This window comes from Alternaria infectoria, assembly GCF_024043175.1.
Source record: "Alternaria infectoria strain BMP 0036 chromosome Unknown scaffold_19, whole genome shotgun sequence".
Classification (NCBI taxonomy): domain Eukaryota; kingdom Fungi; phylum Ascomycota; class Dothideomycetes; order Pleosporales; family Pleosporaceae; genus Alternaria; species Alternaria infectoria.
This window is the reverse complement of record NW_026250708.1, coordinates 291,819-308,326: the sequence shown is the minus strand read 5'-3', so window position 1 is coordinate 308,326 and position 16,508 is coordinate 291,819. Positions and strand designations below refer to the sequence as shown.

General features: G+C 52.3%; 6 protein-coding genes across 6 annotated transcripts; 3 read left to right on the top strand and 3 right to left on the bottom strand.

Moving 5' to 3' along the window:
- Nucleotides 1-1,058: 1,058 nt before the first annotated feature.
- J4E92_008868 (uncharacterized protein) lies at nt 1,059-3,015 on the top strand (the record flags this gene model as incomplete). The annotated part of the gene is made up of 5 exons (XM_051500218.1): nt 1,059-1,146; nt 1,506-1,940; nt 1,990-2,162; nt 2,215-2,894; nt 2,946-3,015. The coding sequence occupies 5 exons, from the start codon at nt 1,059-1,061 to the stop codon at nt 3,013-3,015; spliced, it is 1,446 nt and encodes a 481-aa protein (XP_051349606.1).
- A 5,602-nt stretch (nt 3,016-8,617) lies between these two features.
- J4E92_008867 (uncharacterized protein) lies at nt 8,618-10,231 on the bottom strand (the record flags this gene model as incomplete). Its single annotated transcript, XM_051500217.1, has 3 exons — nt 8,618-8,786; nt 8,837-9,285; nt 9,374-10,231. The coding sequence occupies 3 exons, from the start codon at nt 10,229-10,231 to the stop codon at nt 8,618-8,620; spliced, it is 1,476 nt and encodes a 491-aa protein (XP_051349605.1).
- A 703-nt stretch (nt 10,232-10,934) lies between these two features.
- On the bottom strand, nt 10,935-11,972 carry J4E92_008866 (uncharacterized protein; the record flags this gene model as incomplete). Its single annotated transcript, XM_051500216.1, has 1 exon — nt 10,935-11,972. The coding sequence occupies one exon, from the start codon at nt 11,970-11,972 to the stop codon at nt 10,935-10,937; it is 1,038 nt and encodes a 345-aa protein (XP_051349604.1).
- Nucleotides 11,973-12,383: 411 nt separating this feature from the next.
- On the top strand, nt 12,384-14,225 carry J4E92_008865 (uncharacterized protein; the record flags this gene model as incomplete). Its single annotated transcript, XM_051500215.1, has 5 exons — nt 12,384-12,525; nt 12,690-13,198; nt 13,260-13,449; nt 13,499-13,778; nt 13,850-14,225. The coding sequence occupies 5 exons, from the start codon at nt 12,384-12,386 to the stop codon at nt 14,223-14,225; spliced, it is 1,497 nt and encodes a 498-aa protein (XP_051349603.1).
- A 44-nt stretch (nt 14,226-14,269) lies between these two features.
- On the bottom strand, nt 14,270-15,469 carry J4E92_008864 (uncharacterized protein; the record flags this gene model as incomplete). Its single annotated transcript, XM_051500214.1, has 1 exon — nt 14,270-15,469. The coding sequence occupies one exon, from the start codon at nt 15,467-15,469 to the stop codon at nt 14,270-14,272; it is 1,200 nt and encodes a 399-aa protein (XP_051349602.1).
- A 585-nt stretch (nt 15,470-16,054) lies between these two features.
- On the top strand, nt 16,055-16,414 carry J4E92_008863 (uncharacterized protein; the record flags this gene model as incomplete). Its single annotated transcript, XM_051500213.1, has 1 exon — nt 16,055-16,414. One exon carries the CDS (start codon nt 16,055-16,057, stop codon nt 16,412-16,414), a length of 360 nt encoding a protein of 119 aa, XP_051349601.1.
- Between the last annotated feature and the right edge of the window lie 94 nt (nt 16,415-16,508).

Below are 16,508 nucleotides of genomic sequence, written 5' to 3'. Positions count from 1 at the left end.
TCTGTATATAGGAATGGATATTTTTACTCCGTTATCACTTGTGTTGTTCGTAAGCTGAAACTCGTCTCAAGTCTTTTTTGCGTGGTTTCTCAGAACGAAGATGTATCGGAAATATTCGGGTCGTCAATGAACCGACTGCCAGGACCGCGGACAGGAAACATGAGTGGGCCCACGATCGTAGGGCTGCAACTGTGGCTGGGTGAGGCATTATTCCCCTTGGGCGCCACGGAACTGCGGATCAGCGATCAGTGTTACAAGCCTCATATCGGTTGATGACATTTGCAGCTGCAGCTGTGACATCTGGCGGTGCTGAGGCGTAAGCTGACAGGGGGTTGTTTGGCCACACATTCGGAGGGGACTGCATGGCTGGCAGGCGTCTTCTCCACGCCAATGCCGACCTGCATATCCGTCCCATGTGGCATGGACTAAGTTCTTACATCGGCCTCGATGCGGTCGGCAGCACTAACTACCGTACGCTACGCATACCGTCAAGCGGTGAAGACAAGTGAACCCAGGATGAGGACGCTTTGTGATCTAGAGGCTAAAGGCACGCGCCGATCCGAGACGTGAGCCTCCATCATCTCCGTGAGGCAATTGATTAGGGATTAGGGATTGTCTGAGCAACGTCGCAAAGGCGTGTCTGTGTTATCCCCGGTGGCTGAAGCAGGACGCGGAAGAAGGAATGTTACATACGGTATTGGGGCTAGCTACGAAAAGAGTGAGTACATGTGCAGTTGTGGATGCGTGCATGCATGCGTTTGTGGGTGGATGCCCTACCTGGCGTGCGTGCGAGCGGCGTGCGAGAGGGCCACCACGACACGCGTGTTTACTTCGTACGGCGAGTTATAAAGGGCCGATGCGCCTTACCTACCCTACATACCCAAGTTATCTATCCCTTGAGCCCCTCATTTCTTGAACATTGCTCGCTCTGTTCTGTTGATACCACCTGCCGTCTTTCCTTCCACCCACCCCACTACGCAGATCTGCGCACCCACCCCTCCATCATCGAAAGCTAGGCAAAGCTTGATTTCGCGCAACCACCAAACTCTACACACACGATGTCTTTCTCGGCGGACAAAGTCAGTCATCTCAAGGGCGCCTTTTCGCAGAGGCGCTTTTCGAGTTCGAAGGATCCTAGCGAGAGTGGTACGTACATTACCGTTTGTTCCTCCCGCGGTTGCCCATGCTACGTCATTCCTGAGGTGTACAACCCAATGGAAGTGGATCTAAGAAAATTGGGGGGCGCTGCTTAAGATGGGCTTTTGGGAGCTATTCGGTTCTCGATGTTCCGATCTTGACCGCTAGAGGTTCTTATCGGACCTCCTCCAACTTTTGCGCTTCCTTGGAGAGTCTCGTTGGAGTTGCTTGAGTCCTTTTAGCCGCCTTTCTTATCGCGCATTGTCCCCCCGTGCCGTTGCTCGCAGCCATGTCGCATACCAGACACGAATCAGGTCTTTACAAACTGGGAGGATGTATTGAAAGTCACAAGTGCTGACATATCGTAGAACTCGGATCCTCCATCCATCGCCAATTCCGCCAGTCGCACGAGGGCCACAAGCCACACGCCGGTCTCGACGCCACGCGCGCCTCCACAGGTGTCGTCTGGACATCCGAACAAGCCTACAAGCACGGTTTCCTCGAACACCCAGAAGAATGGGCAAATCTCGGTCAGGGTGCGCCTGAAGTCGACGATAGCATCAAAGGCTGCTTCGAGAGGCCAAAGGAGGTCGATATCAGTGCCCATGGCAGAGAGTACGGCCCAACCGCCGGTATCAGGCCGCTGAGAGAGGCGGTCGCGACACTATACAATGAGCACCACCGCAAGTGGCGCAAGAGCCAGTACACATGGGAGAATGTGTGTATTGTGCCTGGTGGACGTGCGGGTTTGATCCGTATTGCTGCTGTGCTGGGTAACTGCTACTTGGGCTTCTTCATTCCTGGTATGTTCAGATGGAAATCGCGGGTTATGGCTGGTGCTGACGAAATTAGATTACACTGCGTACAACGAGATGCTGTCGCTCTTCCGTAACATCGCTGCTATTCCTGTTCCCCTAGGCGAGGCCGATCAATACCACATGTCCCCCGACAAGATTGCTGAGGAAATCGCTCGTGGTACCTCTGTTATCCTTACATCGAACCCGAGGAACCCAACTGGCCAGATGGTTAGAACAGAATTCTAAGCTGTATATGAGGCGTACACTGACTTCGTTCTAGGTCACCAACCCCGAACTCGCACAAATCCAGAACATCTGCCGAGACCGCGCAACCCTGATCATGGACGAGTTCTACTGCGGATACAACTACACCACCAACTGCGACGGCACTGTCATCTCCGCCGCCGACAATGTCGAAGACGTAGACGAGGACGACGTACTCATCATCGATGGACTCACCAAGCGCTTCCGCCTCCCCGGATGGCGCGTAGCATGGGTTATCGGCCCCAAGGAATTCATCCAAGCCATCGGCTCCTGCGGATCCTACCTCGACGGAGGCTGCAACGTGCCCTTCCAAGAAGCCGCCGTAGAGATGCTCTCACCACCCCGCGTCCGCAACGAGATGCGCGCACTACAAATGCACTTCCGCACCAAGCGCGACTTCGTCATTGGCCGTCTCCAGGAAATCGGCTTCAAGTTCCCGTACATGCCCAACTCGACCTTCTACCTCTGGCTCGATCTGTCGAACTTGCCCGAAGGTATCAACGACGGACTCAACTTCTTCCAGGCTTGTCTCGAGGAGAAGGTCATCGTTGTGCCTGGTATTTTCTTCGACTTGAACCCTAGCCGTCGTAGGGATCTGTTCGATTCGCCGTGCCATCACTTTGTCAGGTTGAGCTACGGGCCGAGAATGGATGTTCTGGAGAAGGGACTGGACTCTATTGAGAGGATTGTTAAGAAGTAAGTCGACATCGAGACGTAGGATTGCGAGATTATGCTAACAATCGATAGGTACAGGGAAGAGCCGCAGAGGCATCGCGCCGTAGCGCACAGGCCACGTGGTACTGGTGCGCCTAACTAGATGGGAGTTGAGGGCGACGTGCGTGAAATGATGATGTGTGGATTAGGAAGTCGATGCCGACTCGAATACAACTTACCGTCTTCACTTTGCACTTATCTTGTCAGTATGCGTGCTGCTAATCTGCTAATCTGCTACTTTGGTACTTTGGTGGGGTTTCCTTTTCTTTCTTTTGATCTTGATCAACACCGCAACCCGCAATCCGGTCAACACTCATAAGAACATCTTTTTTGGCAGCAACAAATCGAAAGAACGAGATAGTCCTTGTGGTCGGGTGTTGGCTTACTTTAGCCCTGTCTATTCGGGAGCTATGTGGGGGTCAGCATTATAGCTCAACACGAATCGTTGAGGTTAGAGGGGTGGTACTGCATGACTTCGCCCCTTTAACATCGATCATTTCTTCTTCTTCTATCGTAGATACATTAGCAGTCCCGATGGTTTGGTTCCGATACTGCGTCACAGTTGGTGGGAATCTATGTAAAGGGCTTTAGCCGGTCAGCTTTGGGGATTGGCGGTGCCCGCCCAGGAACGTTCTGGTCATTTCCTTACATTGTTCAGCCTTCTAGCTCTTTTCTCTGTACCTTCCGTTGTTTTGAACTTATTTGGTTTCCTGCGTTTCGTCATTTCCAACATCAAGTATGAGCAGAATTTACACAACTACTGTCACGGATCCGAGTGAAGTGGACTCTCTTGGGTCGGACAGGGCCAAACTTGCTATACTAACAACAGAATTCAAGCCTCCACCCGGATGTTCAACTCAGTGGATAAGTGATTTGCCAGGAACGGTTTGGAGTGGGTGGGACGGCATTAACAATGGCCTGCAAACCGACTATTTCGCACGTTGTAATCCGTATACCCAGTTGTACCGAGACTATAGTCCCGGAGTATGTGCGTCTGGTCAGAACTTGGTTGAAATAACCGAATGGCATCTTCCAAGTTCGGTGGTATGGGAAGGAATCTGCTGCGACAGGTTGTTATTCCCGTTCGAAGACTACGAAGCACAAAATCGGCTTACATGTCACCCAGGGGTATGACAAAGCTCGAGTCGAACGATTGGTGCGCAAAGACTATCACGTCTCCTTTGGAAGCTTACACAACTTTCACTACCCCCCTGAGCTCATGGGGCTCATGGAGTATCTGTGACTCGGGAAACCTTACAGTGTTTGCCCTGGATCTGACAACGTTAATATGCTCGAGAACACATGAAGGGACTGATGGGGTGATCGTGGAGCACGCCACTTTTCGGCACCCACCGACTGAGGTCCTGTCCGGTTCCGCAATTGCACCACCATTCTGGGTATATTGGCAAAGCAGCGATCTGACCAGTTTTCCTGACGAGTACGCGTCGTCGCTCGCTTCAAGGATCAAAGTTCCTTTCACAGCTTCGACTTCATCCAACACTACATCTCCGGAACCAGCAAGCCCAACTTCTGACCTTCACAACAAAGGGTCCAGTCTGAACCCTGGGGCCATAGCTGGTATAGCCATCGGAATTGGGGCATTAGTCATATCCAGCATCGTTATCCTCCTGTATCTTTGGCGAAGACGAAAGCAACGAGAACGTCTACAGCACCCAGACGTGCCGGAGATGGAAGGAAGTTCAAGAGGGCTGAAGCGCTTCATGGGTGGAAAATGGAGAGCTGAGACAGACGGGACTTCAGAGCCGGTGGAAGCTGGATCGACAAGTGTGAGGATTATTCCTGGGCCGCCTGTTGAGTTGGATGGTACGCAAAGGGAAAGAGATCAATAATCGCATGCCTGGGTGTGGCGAAGGGGGAACGCGTTGTAATGCTATGCAAATTAATGTGCTGGAACCAAACGCGAGAAAGCTCTTACGACTATGTTGCACGAACGAGAAGCGATAGACCGTCGACACGACACCTTACCATCGAGAAAATACATCTTCCACTCAAACAGGGCCCGGTTTTGTTTTGCGCTCATCATCGACGTCTGGAGGTCTTCTTGGTGCACAGCCTGGAGGGACTCTCGTCAAACATTTTCGACACAGCAGCCTGGCAATGTAGCATCCCTCAGCCTCATGCAATCACTTAGCCACTGCTGCACGCTGCTGTATCTTGGGCCATTGCGGCTGTGCTTCATTGATTGGCTGCATCTCTTCTGTTTGGCACTAGTCAATATCCACTCTATTTCCGGAATGCGCATCTCCATCCCCCTGCATCGTCACCTCCAACATCTGTCGTGCTCCCATCTACCATCGACCTTACTTGGGTAGGCCTGCTCTATGATGTGGGTAAAGAGAATAAGGCGTCCAGTTCGGCGTTCAGTCGCATCCATGCGCCTACGACTAATGATCGAGATGATCTCGCAGCTTGTTACCGGTTTCCGATACGGTGTGAGGGCCAGCCTTGTGATGCGGCAGGGCTGTTAGGTGTTACTCTGTGGCTTCGAGCGGGACAGCGCGACACCGCTGATAGGGTCCGCTCCGCCTGACAAGGCTTGCTTGTGTTAGTAGGCTGGTTATGAGAGGTCGCCGTTCATCTGGTGGCTGCAGGCGGGTCACCGGTCAGCCATGTCGGAAGATTGGAGGCCGCCCCGCAACCTTCAAGTCGCCGATGTCTCAACTACTATGCGCTCAATTCGAGTTCATAGTTCCCGTGTTCCTAAGCACTTTCTCCTGAAACGTTTTTTCTTGCGCTCAGTTCGACTTCCCATCAACATCAAGCATGGTGGTATCCAGCATAGCCATTGTTACGGACCTTGCGGATTGGAGCAGTTCAGGCCCATCTGGCGATCCTCCCCCTCTGACAACCAGATATGATCCTAGCCCGGGATGCGCGACTCAATGGATACACAATCCTGTCAATACCACCAACATCCGAAGCGGAGACAATAGCCTTGTCTGGCAATCCACAAATGGAAATCCGGGTGGTCGGACGGGTATCGCAAGCCTTCTATCAGCGAACTACTGGAAGTCTTGCCGCCCTTTCCTCCAGCCGATAGATCAGCCTTATTACAGCCCGGGGATATGTACAAGACAACAAACGATAGCAGGTATCGAGGAGCAGCGCTTTGGCAGCTCGCGAAGGTGGAGAGGATGGTGTTGCGACAGGTTGTTTGCCCACGGCTGAATCCGAATCTCTAAACCCGGGCTTACGTATCCACCAGGGGAATGTCCATGACAGTTCTTGGACAGGACTGCGAAGGCGAATTTTCGACTCCTAGGACTGCGCTCGCAAATTTCACGACGACAATTATAGACCAGTGGGATAGGACTCAAACCGTCTCTGGCATTGACACAGCAACGAGGTTTTGTACAAGGTCAGGGGGTTCCCAGACTTGCGCAGATCAGACGACGCTGCAGAGGCCGACTGTGTTATCTTCTGGTATGGCTTTTGCTACTCCCTTTGGGGTGTATTGGGAGGAAAGAGATTTGTCGAACTTTCCTAGCGAGTATGCTTCGTCACTTGCGTCCCTAGTTGACACTACATTCGGAGGCAACAATACCACTGCAGATCCATCTCCGGATACAAAAGCTGGTGGCTTAAGTCCTGGCGCTATAGCGGGTATAGCCGTCGGCATAGGCCTATTTGTTATCATCGGTGTCGTCATCCTCTTGTTCTTGAGGCGAAGGAAAAAGCAGCAGAGAAAACGCCTTCAGCAACCGAATGAGGCGGAGATGGATGGTAACTCGCAAGGGTTTCAGCACCCTATGGATACTAAATGGAGGGCTGAGGCGGATGGAAGGTCGGTGCCCGTCGAAGCTGGGACGGGAGGTGTGGTGCCGCGGTCGCCGGTGGAATTGGACAGCACGCAGCGGGAGAGAGACCGTTGAGGATATGGAAAAGAGGTGGACGCTATGATGAATTTGTCGCGCTAACGAATATCGCAATCCAGCGATGGCCGTCATTTCCCTGGCTCACTGTTGATTGTGTGCCCATCCTGCATACAACAAGGCTGCAGGTACTCTGCCATAGTATTGGGTGTGTGAAGTACATATGCCGCTGTAGCCGCTGCATGATATGCACATATCGGCGCCGAAGGACTACGCCGCATAATGCGGCGTAGCAACTCTACCAATCAACTTCACAATTCGATGCCCGTCACCTCTCCACATCTGGATCAATTCTGTGCCGCTGGCGGACTTCTTTAAGACCCGTTCTTCCCTGAAAACAGCGTTTACTTATTCTGCCTTCGAGATACCGTCGATATGGCGACTGTTTCAACAATACCAAAGTCCGACTGGAGATACCAAACTGCTCCAACAAATTTGCCTCCACTATTGACCGTCTTTACGCCCCCAGGAGAATGTTCAACGCGCTGGATCTACGACGACACCAGTTCATCTGCAATCTACAGCGGAAGAGCTGTCTTCCAATACTATACCGATGCTGTTGCCGACTCGTATTACTATAAATGCAATCCGTATCGGCAGGAGCAGACGACGCCGCTGTACAGCCCAGGAGTTTGTGGGGATAGTCAACAACCCGCTGAGATAGATGAGATTCGCTTGGACTATGTCTATTGGTTAGCATACTGTTGTCCCAGGTACGCTACCTATACCCTCAAAGGTTTCAAAACTCCCACCGTGCAGACACGCGCTTACATAAATGCAAATTAGCGATATGTCTTATCGTTTTGTGGAACGCGAAGGCTGGTTCTGCGAGAAAACCTTTTCGGGGACGACAACTGTACTTAGCCGATTCACCACCACTACAACCAACGACGTTGCGGTTGGGGGAACATCCGTCGTCACGCTGATCGACACCACTGTGCAGATTTGCAGCTCTAGCCCATGCTTTACTACTACTATGAACAGTAAGACGGTGTTGACGACAGGTACGGCTCGAGCGAAACCAACCGTCGTCTTCTGGCAGTCTAGCGACCTCGCCCTATTCCCGAGGGACTATGCATCTTCTATTGCAGCGGTGATTGGTGTTTCATTCGACGGCTCCGCAGCGTCCTCTTCACTACCATCCATCACCTCGCAAGATGCAGATTCCGGGCCATCGACTTCGTCTCCGCCCATCACATCACAAAATACGAACTCCGGCTTAAGTCCAGGTGCCAAAGCTGGTATTGGAGTTGGGGTGGGTATCTTCGTTATACTAGGCGTCGTGTTCTTCTTATTCCTATGGCGAAGGCGGAAACAGCAACGACAACAGAAGCAAGATGCACAGCAACCAGAGCAGGAGCCCTCGGGCGAGATTGGGGTATCGGAGATGGATGGTGATGCGAACGGATCGAAACGCTTTTTGAGTGGCCATTGGAGGGCTGAGACGGAAGCACCGTCGGCTCCAGTCGAGGCTGGATCAACGAGTGTGCATATCATACCCGGACCACCTGTAGAACTAGACGGTACAGATTCAAGAAGAGGGGAATGAAGTGCAGGTGAACAGATATTGAGCAACATACATGAATCAACCAGCTTTGGGAAGAAAAGGTTAGAAAGAGAGCTCATCGTGGAAGGCAGACATACTGATGTGCTCAATAGAAACACCATAGTTAATCACAGCGCATGGGAAATCAGAAAAAGGAAAGGCTTACGAGCACTCATGCGATAGCGTAATGTCAAGATAGATACGAATTTTATGTTCATGTCAAAGGCAGCTACGGCATGCGATGAGTGGCTGTGCCTACAGTCGCTTCACAAAGTATAGCGGAAAAGAAGACCGGGCCCATTAGCGACACCCTCCAAGCCGACCGCCTGGTCAGACTTGCGGTTCAGCTTCTGCAGCCAGAAGCGCAGCACCAATGACGCAGTCACGCAGCAGAGTAACGCTACTGTCAAGACGATACAGCCCATGCGGTAAAGGCTAAATCGCTGAGTTAGTGGCTGTTCATCTGGAATATGGAGAAGACTTACGGTGCGCTCCACGCGGGGTATAGGTAAGCAGTGGCGATATTCGTCGCATTCGACACAGCCGTCGCCAGGGCAAGTGTAACAGCCCTCTTCGCTTTCGGCCGCGCAACCGTTGCAGAAACCCAAGGCAAGATAAGCTGAAAGGCGGAGAAAGATCCCATAGCTTGTAGGAACATGGCAAAGTAGCGAGGTCCAGTCTGGTACGTTGACATGGAGATGATCTGACCGACCGCGGAGATGACGCACGCGGCAACAATGTGGAAGCAATGCTCGCCGGAACGCCCAGAGTGCCACGAGTTCGCGACCGAGAAGATGAAGGCCAGGAAATAGGGTGGTGCTGTAAGTAGGAGTGTCTCGACGCGGGGAAAGCCGAGTGTCTGGACGATGGATGGGAAGAAGTAGGTGAAGCTCATGGATACGACGGCGCACGTCTGGATGAAGACGAGTAATGGCTAGAGATGGCATTCGACGTTAGCAACGCGTACTGGCTTATGGGTCTCGAATCTCGACACGCAATGATAAGATGAGAAAGATACGTACCACTTTCGGATCAGAGAAAGCCTGCTTCAGTCCAACGAAGACTGATTCGTTTACTTCATCTGCCACACCATCATTCTCGCGGTCAAGTCGCCATTGCGCCATAGCGGTCTCTTCAGCCGATAGGAATGAGGTATTCGATGGGTAGTTGGGAAGAAGTGCGTATCCAGCGAAAGCCATAACGATGGTCAGAGCCCCCTCGAGTATGAAGATCCAGCGCCAACTCGGGTAGCCACCAAGACCTTCCATGCCGTCGACGATACCCGCTGCGATCAATCCACCAAAGGCCGATGACAGCGTGTACCCGGAGTAGAAAGTTGCGATACGACTCGGTAGCTCTTTCCGTGTATACCAGCATGAGAGGAAAAAGATACATCCCGGGAAGTACGGTGCTTCCGTCACACCGACCAGGAATCTCAGTGCAACCAGTCCTGCGTGGTTTTGTACGAATCCTGTAGCACCAGACACGATACCCCAGATAATGACGACCGTTGGCAGGTACAGCCTAGGCTTGAAGATGGAAAGAAGCATGTTTGACGGAATCATCATGGAGATGTAACCAGCCCACAGCACCATGACTGCGGTCTGGTACTCGACATCGTCGATACCCAGTGTGGCTTCCAGACCTCCGAGACGTGCGTTGGCGATGGCATTTCGATCAAGGACGTTGAGCAGGAAGAGGACGATCAAGATGGGTAGAGCTCGGAAGTCGATCTTTCGTACGAGTTTCTTCTCGAGAGCGGTGAGCTGCTCAGGTGTGTGGTTTCGCAGGATCTCGGGGACGGAGTTGCGAGATTCATTTGTAGCTTCGATGTATTCGCATGCTACGTCCTTCTCCAGAGAATGCTTCTCGACGTCCATGGTGATGAGTTGGACAAGACTTCGCGGTCGTGACGGTTTGGAGAGTAGTCAAGTAGCGGAGGCGTAAGTGACGCTACCCCACGAATCTGGGGTAGACTGCATCTTATACTCCTACCCCGGGTCCATGTAGTCACGTCGTCGTCTTACCTGCTGGTGTTGGCTAGCTTAGTGTGGGATGAGATGCGGGGGTTCCCGCATTTAGCTATGTCTACCGGCCGGGTAAGGTCGTCCATGCAGGTCGCACATGCATAGCAGTTGTCATGATGGTCAGCCAAACCTGGTGATCACGGCATTTTGGCCGAGACATACTAAACTATTGCCTGCATGCTAATTATCGGTCTTTGAGCGAGTTGGCAATGATCTGGATGAGAGATGAGGGGAGGACCGGGGATGCGCCGATCACGGTGCTTTATGTATAGCCGAACAGGGTCGTGATGGAGCGTGCCGACGGGCAGCATGTGCATTCAGTCACCGACAGTGCGTAAGGCTGTACTACATTCGATACGGGTGTCAACACAGAACAAGATGGTTTTTGTAACATAATAGCGACCTGATCATTGGAACGCCGAAGAAAAACTCCTGGCATGTATCTTTGCAGACGTAATAGTCTCTACGCGATGATTTGGATGTCATAAGAGAACGTTGTCAAACATGGTAGCACGGCGACTATGTCAATCTTTCAAATGAACCGTGGTTTGGTATATTATGCTGCAACTTCTACAGTATTGACTTGCACACTCTCAATCTTCTGGCTCCCCTGCCCAGTCCCCTTCACACTCTGTTTCGGTGCGAAAGCCTCCACATAATCCCGAACAATTTGATCAAATCCAGTATCTCTCACGAAGCCAAGGTCCAAAGCCTTAGTGTTGTCAAACTCAGCAGGCCATGAGTATAGAATCTTCTTGCACGTAGGTTCGTCCTTCATCTCAAGCAGTTCAAGCTTATCGCTACCTCCTACCCTCGCAAGAGAGTCCATCATATCCTGCACCGAAACGCCGATGCCGGGGAAGTTGAGACAGCGATCGAATTTGGCGAGGCGATTGATGTCGAAATCCGTAGCGGCGTAAACGAGGTTCTGGACTAATATCCGGGGAGAGCAGAGCCAATGCCGCCATTGCTTATCCTCTAGTGGAATGACACATTTGATGCCGTTCATCGGTTCGCGAATCATACCGCTGATGAAAGAACTCGCTGCAGCTGTGGGTTTCCCTGGTCGTACCGAGACAGTAGGGAAGCGAAGCGAGATGCCGTCGATGAAGCCGCGTCGTGTGTACTCAGTGATGAGGTACTCGCACATCATCTTCTCCGCGCCGTAGCTTGTCTCTGGTGTCGGCATCTGAGATTCCGTGACAGGTAATGTGACGGAATTGTTGTATACTGCCTGACTTGAGGCGTATATTACTCTCGCCCCTGGGCATGTTTTCCGGATGGATTCGAGGAGTGCGCGTGTAGCGTCGAAGTTTGCTTTCATGCCGAGCTCGAAATCGGCTTCTGCGCCTGAGGACATGATGCCGTGGAAGACATAGACGGCTTCTATGTCTTTAGTAACGACAGCATCTGCTTCTGTACACAAATCTGCCTTGATGGCTTGTGCTCGTGTTGACGATCGCGCATCTGATGGGATGGGTGGTTCAATGATGTCGGTGAGGATGAGAGAATGCGCTGCCTTCTCGTCGTCAAGCAGCTTCTTCGCTACTAATTGGCCGATGAAGCCGGCGGCGCCTGTGATAAGAATGCGCATTGTGATTTTGATGAACTGGGGTAGTGTGAGATGGCATGCGGCTCTGCCAAACAAACTTTACTCATATACGAATCGCGCTCCGCAACCATCGGAGCGGTGCTTCGGCCGACTATTCGTCCTTGCAATGCAGGCATATTGCTCGCGACACCTTCTCCACACGGCTCACTGTATCCGTAATCATTAGGTGCTTGACAGTGTTGGTGGTGTCGGCCGCGGCTGCGGTTACCAGAGGCTCGTCGCTGCCAGCGAGCCATCGGAGTTTCGCCGGGCCCACTTCTCCGCAGTCACGTCGGCAGATCGACTAGCGAGGTGGCTGCCGCGCCAATTGACAGCCTCGCGAACATTACAATCGTGTTGGACTTACTTTCAACTTTAGCACGGTCCAAGCATTGCGATCCGTCGTATCACAAGATGATTGACAATGTGGCAGACAGATCTGTTTCAGTAGAAGAGATCAAGAAGCATGCCAGTGAACAAGACTGTTGGATAGTGGTAGATGACGTGGTTTGGGACATAACAGAGTTCCTACCAAGTCATCCCGGTGGCAATGAGAGTGAGTGATACCTGTCATCTAGCAGAAAACATCCAAGAAGGTGTCCTCTTTTTGGTCAAGCAAAAGAAGTCAAATTTCTTGCTATCGCATGGGGACTTGCTGGGTCAACATCGTCTTCTACTGGACAACATCATTACAAAGAACCCACTACTAACATCCTCTAGTAATAACTAAACACGCCGGCCTTGACGCCTCTCTGACCTACAGCTCTGTTCATTCACCGATCCTCATCTCCAAAACGCTCTCCCCAAGCAAACGCATCGGCAAAGTCTCGTCCTCAACACCCTCCTACGACCTCCTAAAACCACCCCCAACAGAATCCGCCCAACCCGCGCTATCAATCGCCTCAAAGCCGCCGCTCAGTAGTCTGATAAATAGCTACGACTTCGAAGCCGTCGCCGAAAAGGTTCTCGGCAAGAAAGCATGGGCCTTTTACTCCAGCGGCGCAACTAACCTCGTGACGCGAGACGCGAACAAGAGCATGTTTGATCGGATATGGTTTCGACCGAGACTACTGAGGAATATCCGGCATGTGGATACGAGAACGAAGATGTTGGGACAGAGTGTGGAGTTGCCGTTTTTTGTCAGCCCGGCTGCAATGGCGCGATTAGCGCATCCAGAGGGGGAGAGAGCGTTGGCGAGGGGGTGTGAGGGGAGGGGGGTTGCGCAGTGTGTATGTTAACGTTCCGTTCGGAAGGACCTGGAAGAGATGATGTGCTAACGCGAGCTGCCAGATCTCAACAAACGCATCCTTCACCATGCAGGAAATTACGGGCAGTGTGAAGAAAGATTCCATACCCTTCTTCTTCCAACTCTACGTCAATAAAGACCGCAAAGCATCTGAAGCTCTCCTCAAAGACGCGGAAAAGAATGGGATTAAGGGCGTGTGGTTTACCATTGATGGGCCTGTGCAGGGGAAACGAGGTATGTCTCATCCCTCCCTAATACAACCCATACTAATCCCGTATCACAGAAGGCGACGAGCGCGTAAAAGTCGAATCCGCAACCTTCGCCAAAGCCGCCATCAGCGGCGCCGCAGCCACAAACGACAAGAAAGGCGGTGGTCTCGGTCGCACCATGGGCGGCTACATAGACGACACGTTTAACTGGGACGACATCGCCTGGCTGCGGAAGGCGACTAAACTACCCATCGTAGCGAAAGGAGTGCAGACGGTTGAAGACGCGGTGCTAGCTGTGAAACACGGGTTGGATGGTATAGTGATAACGAACCATGGAGGGAGGAATTTGGATACGTATGTCCACCCCCGCCTTCCCTTTTCAAATCCACAAAACGATTGAGTGGTTTGCTAACAGAAAACAACAGTTCCCCGCCCTCCCTCCTAACCCTGCTCGAAATCCGACGCCACGCCCCCGAAGTCTTCTCCAGCCTAGAAGTCTACCTTGACTGCGGTATCCGGCGTGGAACTGACATAGTAAAAGCGCTCTGTCTAGGCGCTAAAGCTGTTGGAATGGGTCGGCCTTTTTTGTATTCGCTGACGTATGGGCAAGAAGGTGTGGAGCACTTTATCGACATTATGAAAGACGAGTTAGAAACGACGATGAGGTTGTTGGGTATAACGTCGTTGGAGCAATGCCATCCGAGGTATCTTAATCTAGGGGATGTGGAGCATTTGATTCCGAGGGATTTGGAGGGCGGGTTGCCGGAGATACCAGGGAAGGGCGTGAAGGCGAGGTTGTAAAATTTGTTTGTGTTGGAGAACGGAGTGTTGATTCTAACTCTGGCTTATTCAAAATCACCCGACTCGAGTGCCCTTTTGTCAGCTCTCTCCTCTTGCATCTTCCTCTCCCTCCTAAACTTCTGATCCAACCCCGCAGCCTTCAGCACCGCAAACCTCACGTGATCAACCCCCAACCTCTTCCCTTCTACCAGCGTCTCCGCGCTCACACCTAGAATCTCTCCTAGCGCACCGCCTCCGACCGGGGGCTGGATATCGTACTTCAACTTCTCCATCGCTTTTCTGAGTTCCTCGGGGCTACCTTTCGGCGACAAGCGACGCAGCACTTTTCCATCGTGGCGTTTGATCTCTTTGGCAGCGGGGATGTATAGTTTGTCTAGCTTAGACAGGATGACTTGGTGACTTACACCGGCCAAACGCAGCGAGGCGAGCAGGGAGCGGTCTTTATCTTTGATACCGTGTTCAGCGTCGATCAAGAGGAAGACGCGGCGGAGTTGCTTGCGGTTGGTGATGTACTTCATGATCTCCGTTCCCCAGGAAGCGAGTGAACCTTCGCCGTAGCCGGGCATGTCAACAATGGTTAGACCACCGAGGCCGACGATCTTTTCGCGATCTTGGCCTTGTTTCTTGATGGTTACGCCATTGCCGGCGCCGAGACCGTAGAGGTTCATTGTTTTGGTGAAGCCAGGCGTGGAGGACGTACGCGCTAGTAATGCTTTGATATCTGCGTTTACGACGGCGTTCAGCAATGAGCTCTTGCCAACGTTGGAACGACCGACAAAAGCCACTTCCGGCACGTCGGACTCGGGAAAAAGACGGAATTGCGCTACACTGCGTAGTAACTTTGCGTTCCGGCCGTGGGTAGTGAAGAAGTGGTTTGCGGTTGTTTTCTGTGCGACAGTTGGCGGAAAGGTATCCCAGTACCAATTGAAGTCTTGCAATTTGTTGAGATTGAGCGAGAGCGACGTGATCGGTGTCTCAGGCGCTGAATCTGGTGTTGTCTCGGGTTTTGGTCTTCTGCCTAAGGGCGCTGATGGCGGAGAGGGTACTAGCTCGTCTGCGAACGATTTCTTACGACCAGCGGGGAAATTTGTCTCCCATTTGCGGATGACAACACTCTTTGGCTTTTTGATAAGAGGTTTGTGAGGTGCGTTGAGATGTGCCAATTCCACTTCTTTCCCTTCTTCTCTTAATTGTTCCATCTCCAATTCCCTCTTGTGTCTTCGGCTCTCTCGCATTGCCCGCATTTGTGCGGTGGTCATGGGTCCATCTCTGTTTTGTTGCCGTCTCTCTCGCATCGTAAGAGGGCGTGGTTCATTCGCTACTCGTTCAAGATCCTCCGCAGAGGGCTTTTGCTCGTCCGTCAATTCTACGCGCAGATTGTTTTCCGTCTTGCTCATATGCAGTATACTGCGTGTTGGCGCAGTCGGCCTGAACTTCGCTATCGCATCGCCATTCCAGTGCTTCCGTATCCGTAACCTCGCGTTGGGCGCATCATCTTGAGATGCATCGGTGGTCTGTAGACGGACTTGCGATCGCGTGAGGGGTGTGGAATGCTGGCGCGATAGCCGTTGTATGCAATTGCGGCATACGTATCGCGAACTTGGTGGTAAGTTGTTCATTATGTTTGTACTTGAAGACGGAGGGACAGTGGTGGCACACATGAAGTTCACGACTGGTCCAAGCTCTGCCGCATCTTTTCGCCGCAGCACTTCCGCATGGTGAACTTCTCCAACATCACCACATCGGCAAACCACCACATCCTGAAGACCACGATCCCTCTCCGATACATCTAATCTCTCAAATCAAGTTAATCACCTCCAGCACCCACAATGGCACCACCCGCGACCCCCCAAATCCTCTCCATCTACCGGCGCCTCCTCCGCGAACTCCCCTCCACCCCCCAATTAACCCGCACCCAACACCAAAAGCTCTCCGCACCTTCAAAACTGCAACAGCGCATCCGCTCGACACTCTCGCAATCGAACCCCAATGCCAACACGCAAAGTCAATTACAACAGGCGGAGCAATTTATACAATATGTGCAGGCGCAACGGATGCATTCGACGCTGCTGGAGCGGTATAATCCGGGCATGGGTATGACGGAGGAGGAGAGGGTTAGGTTGAGCGCGAGGAGGGTGGGCATGAATCTGCCGGTGGAGTTTGAGGAGGAGGGTGGGGAGAAGGCTTGAGGATGAAGATGAGGGATGGGGTTGGTTGGAGTGAGATAGATGCGTGCGAAGTGCCGTGTCAGACATTGAGGGGAATTATGGCTGGGAGGATGAC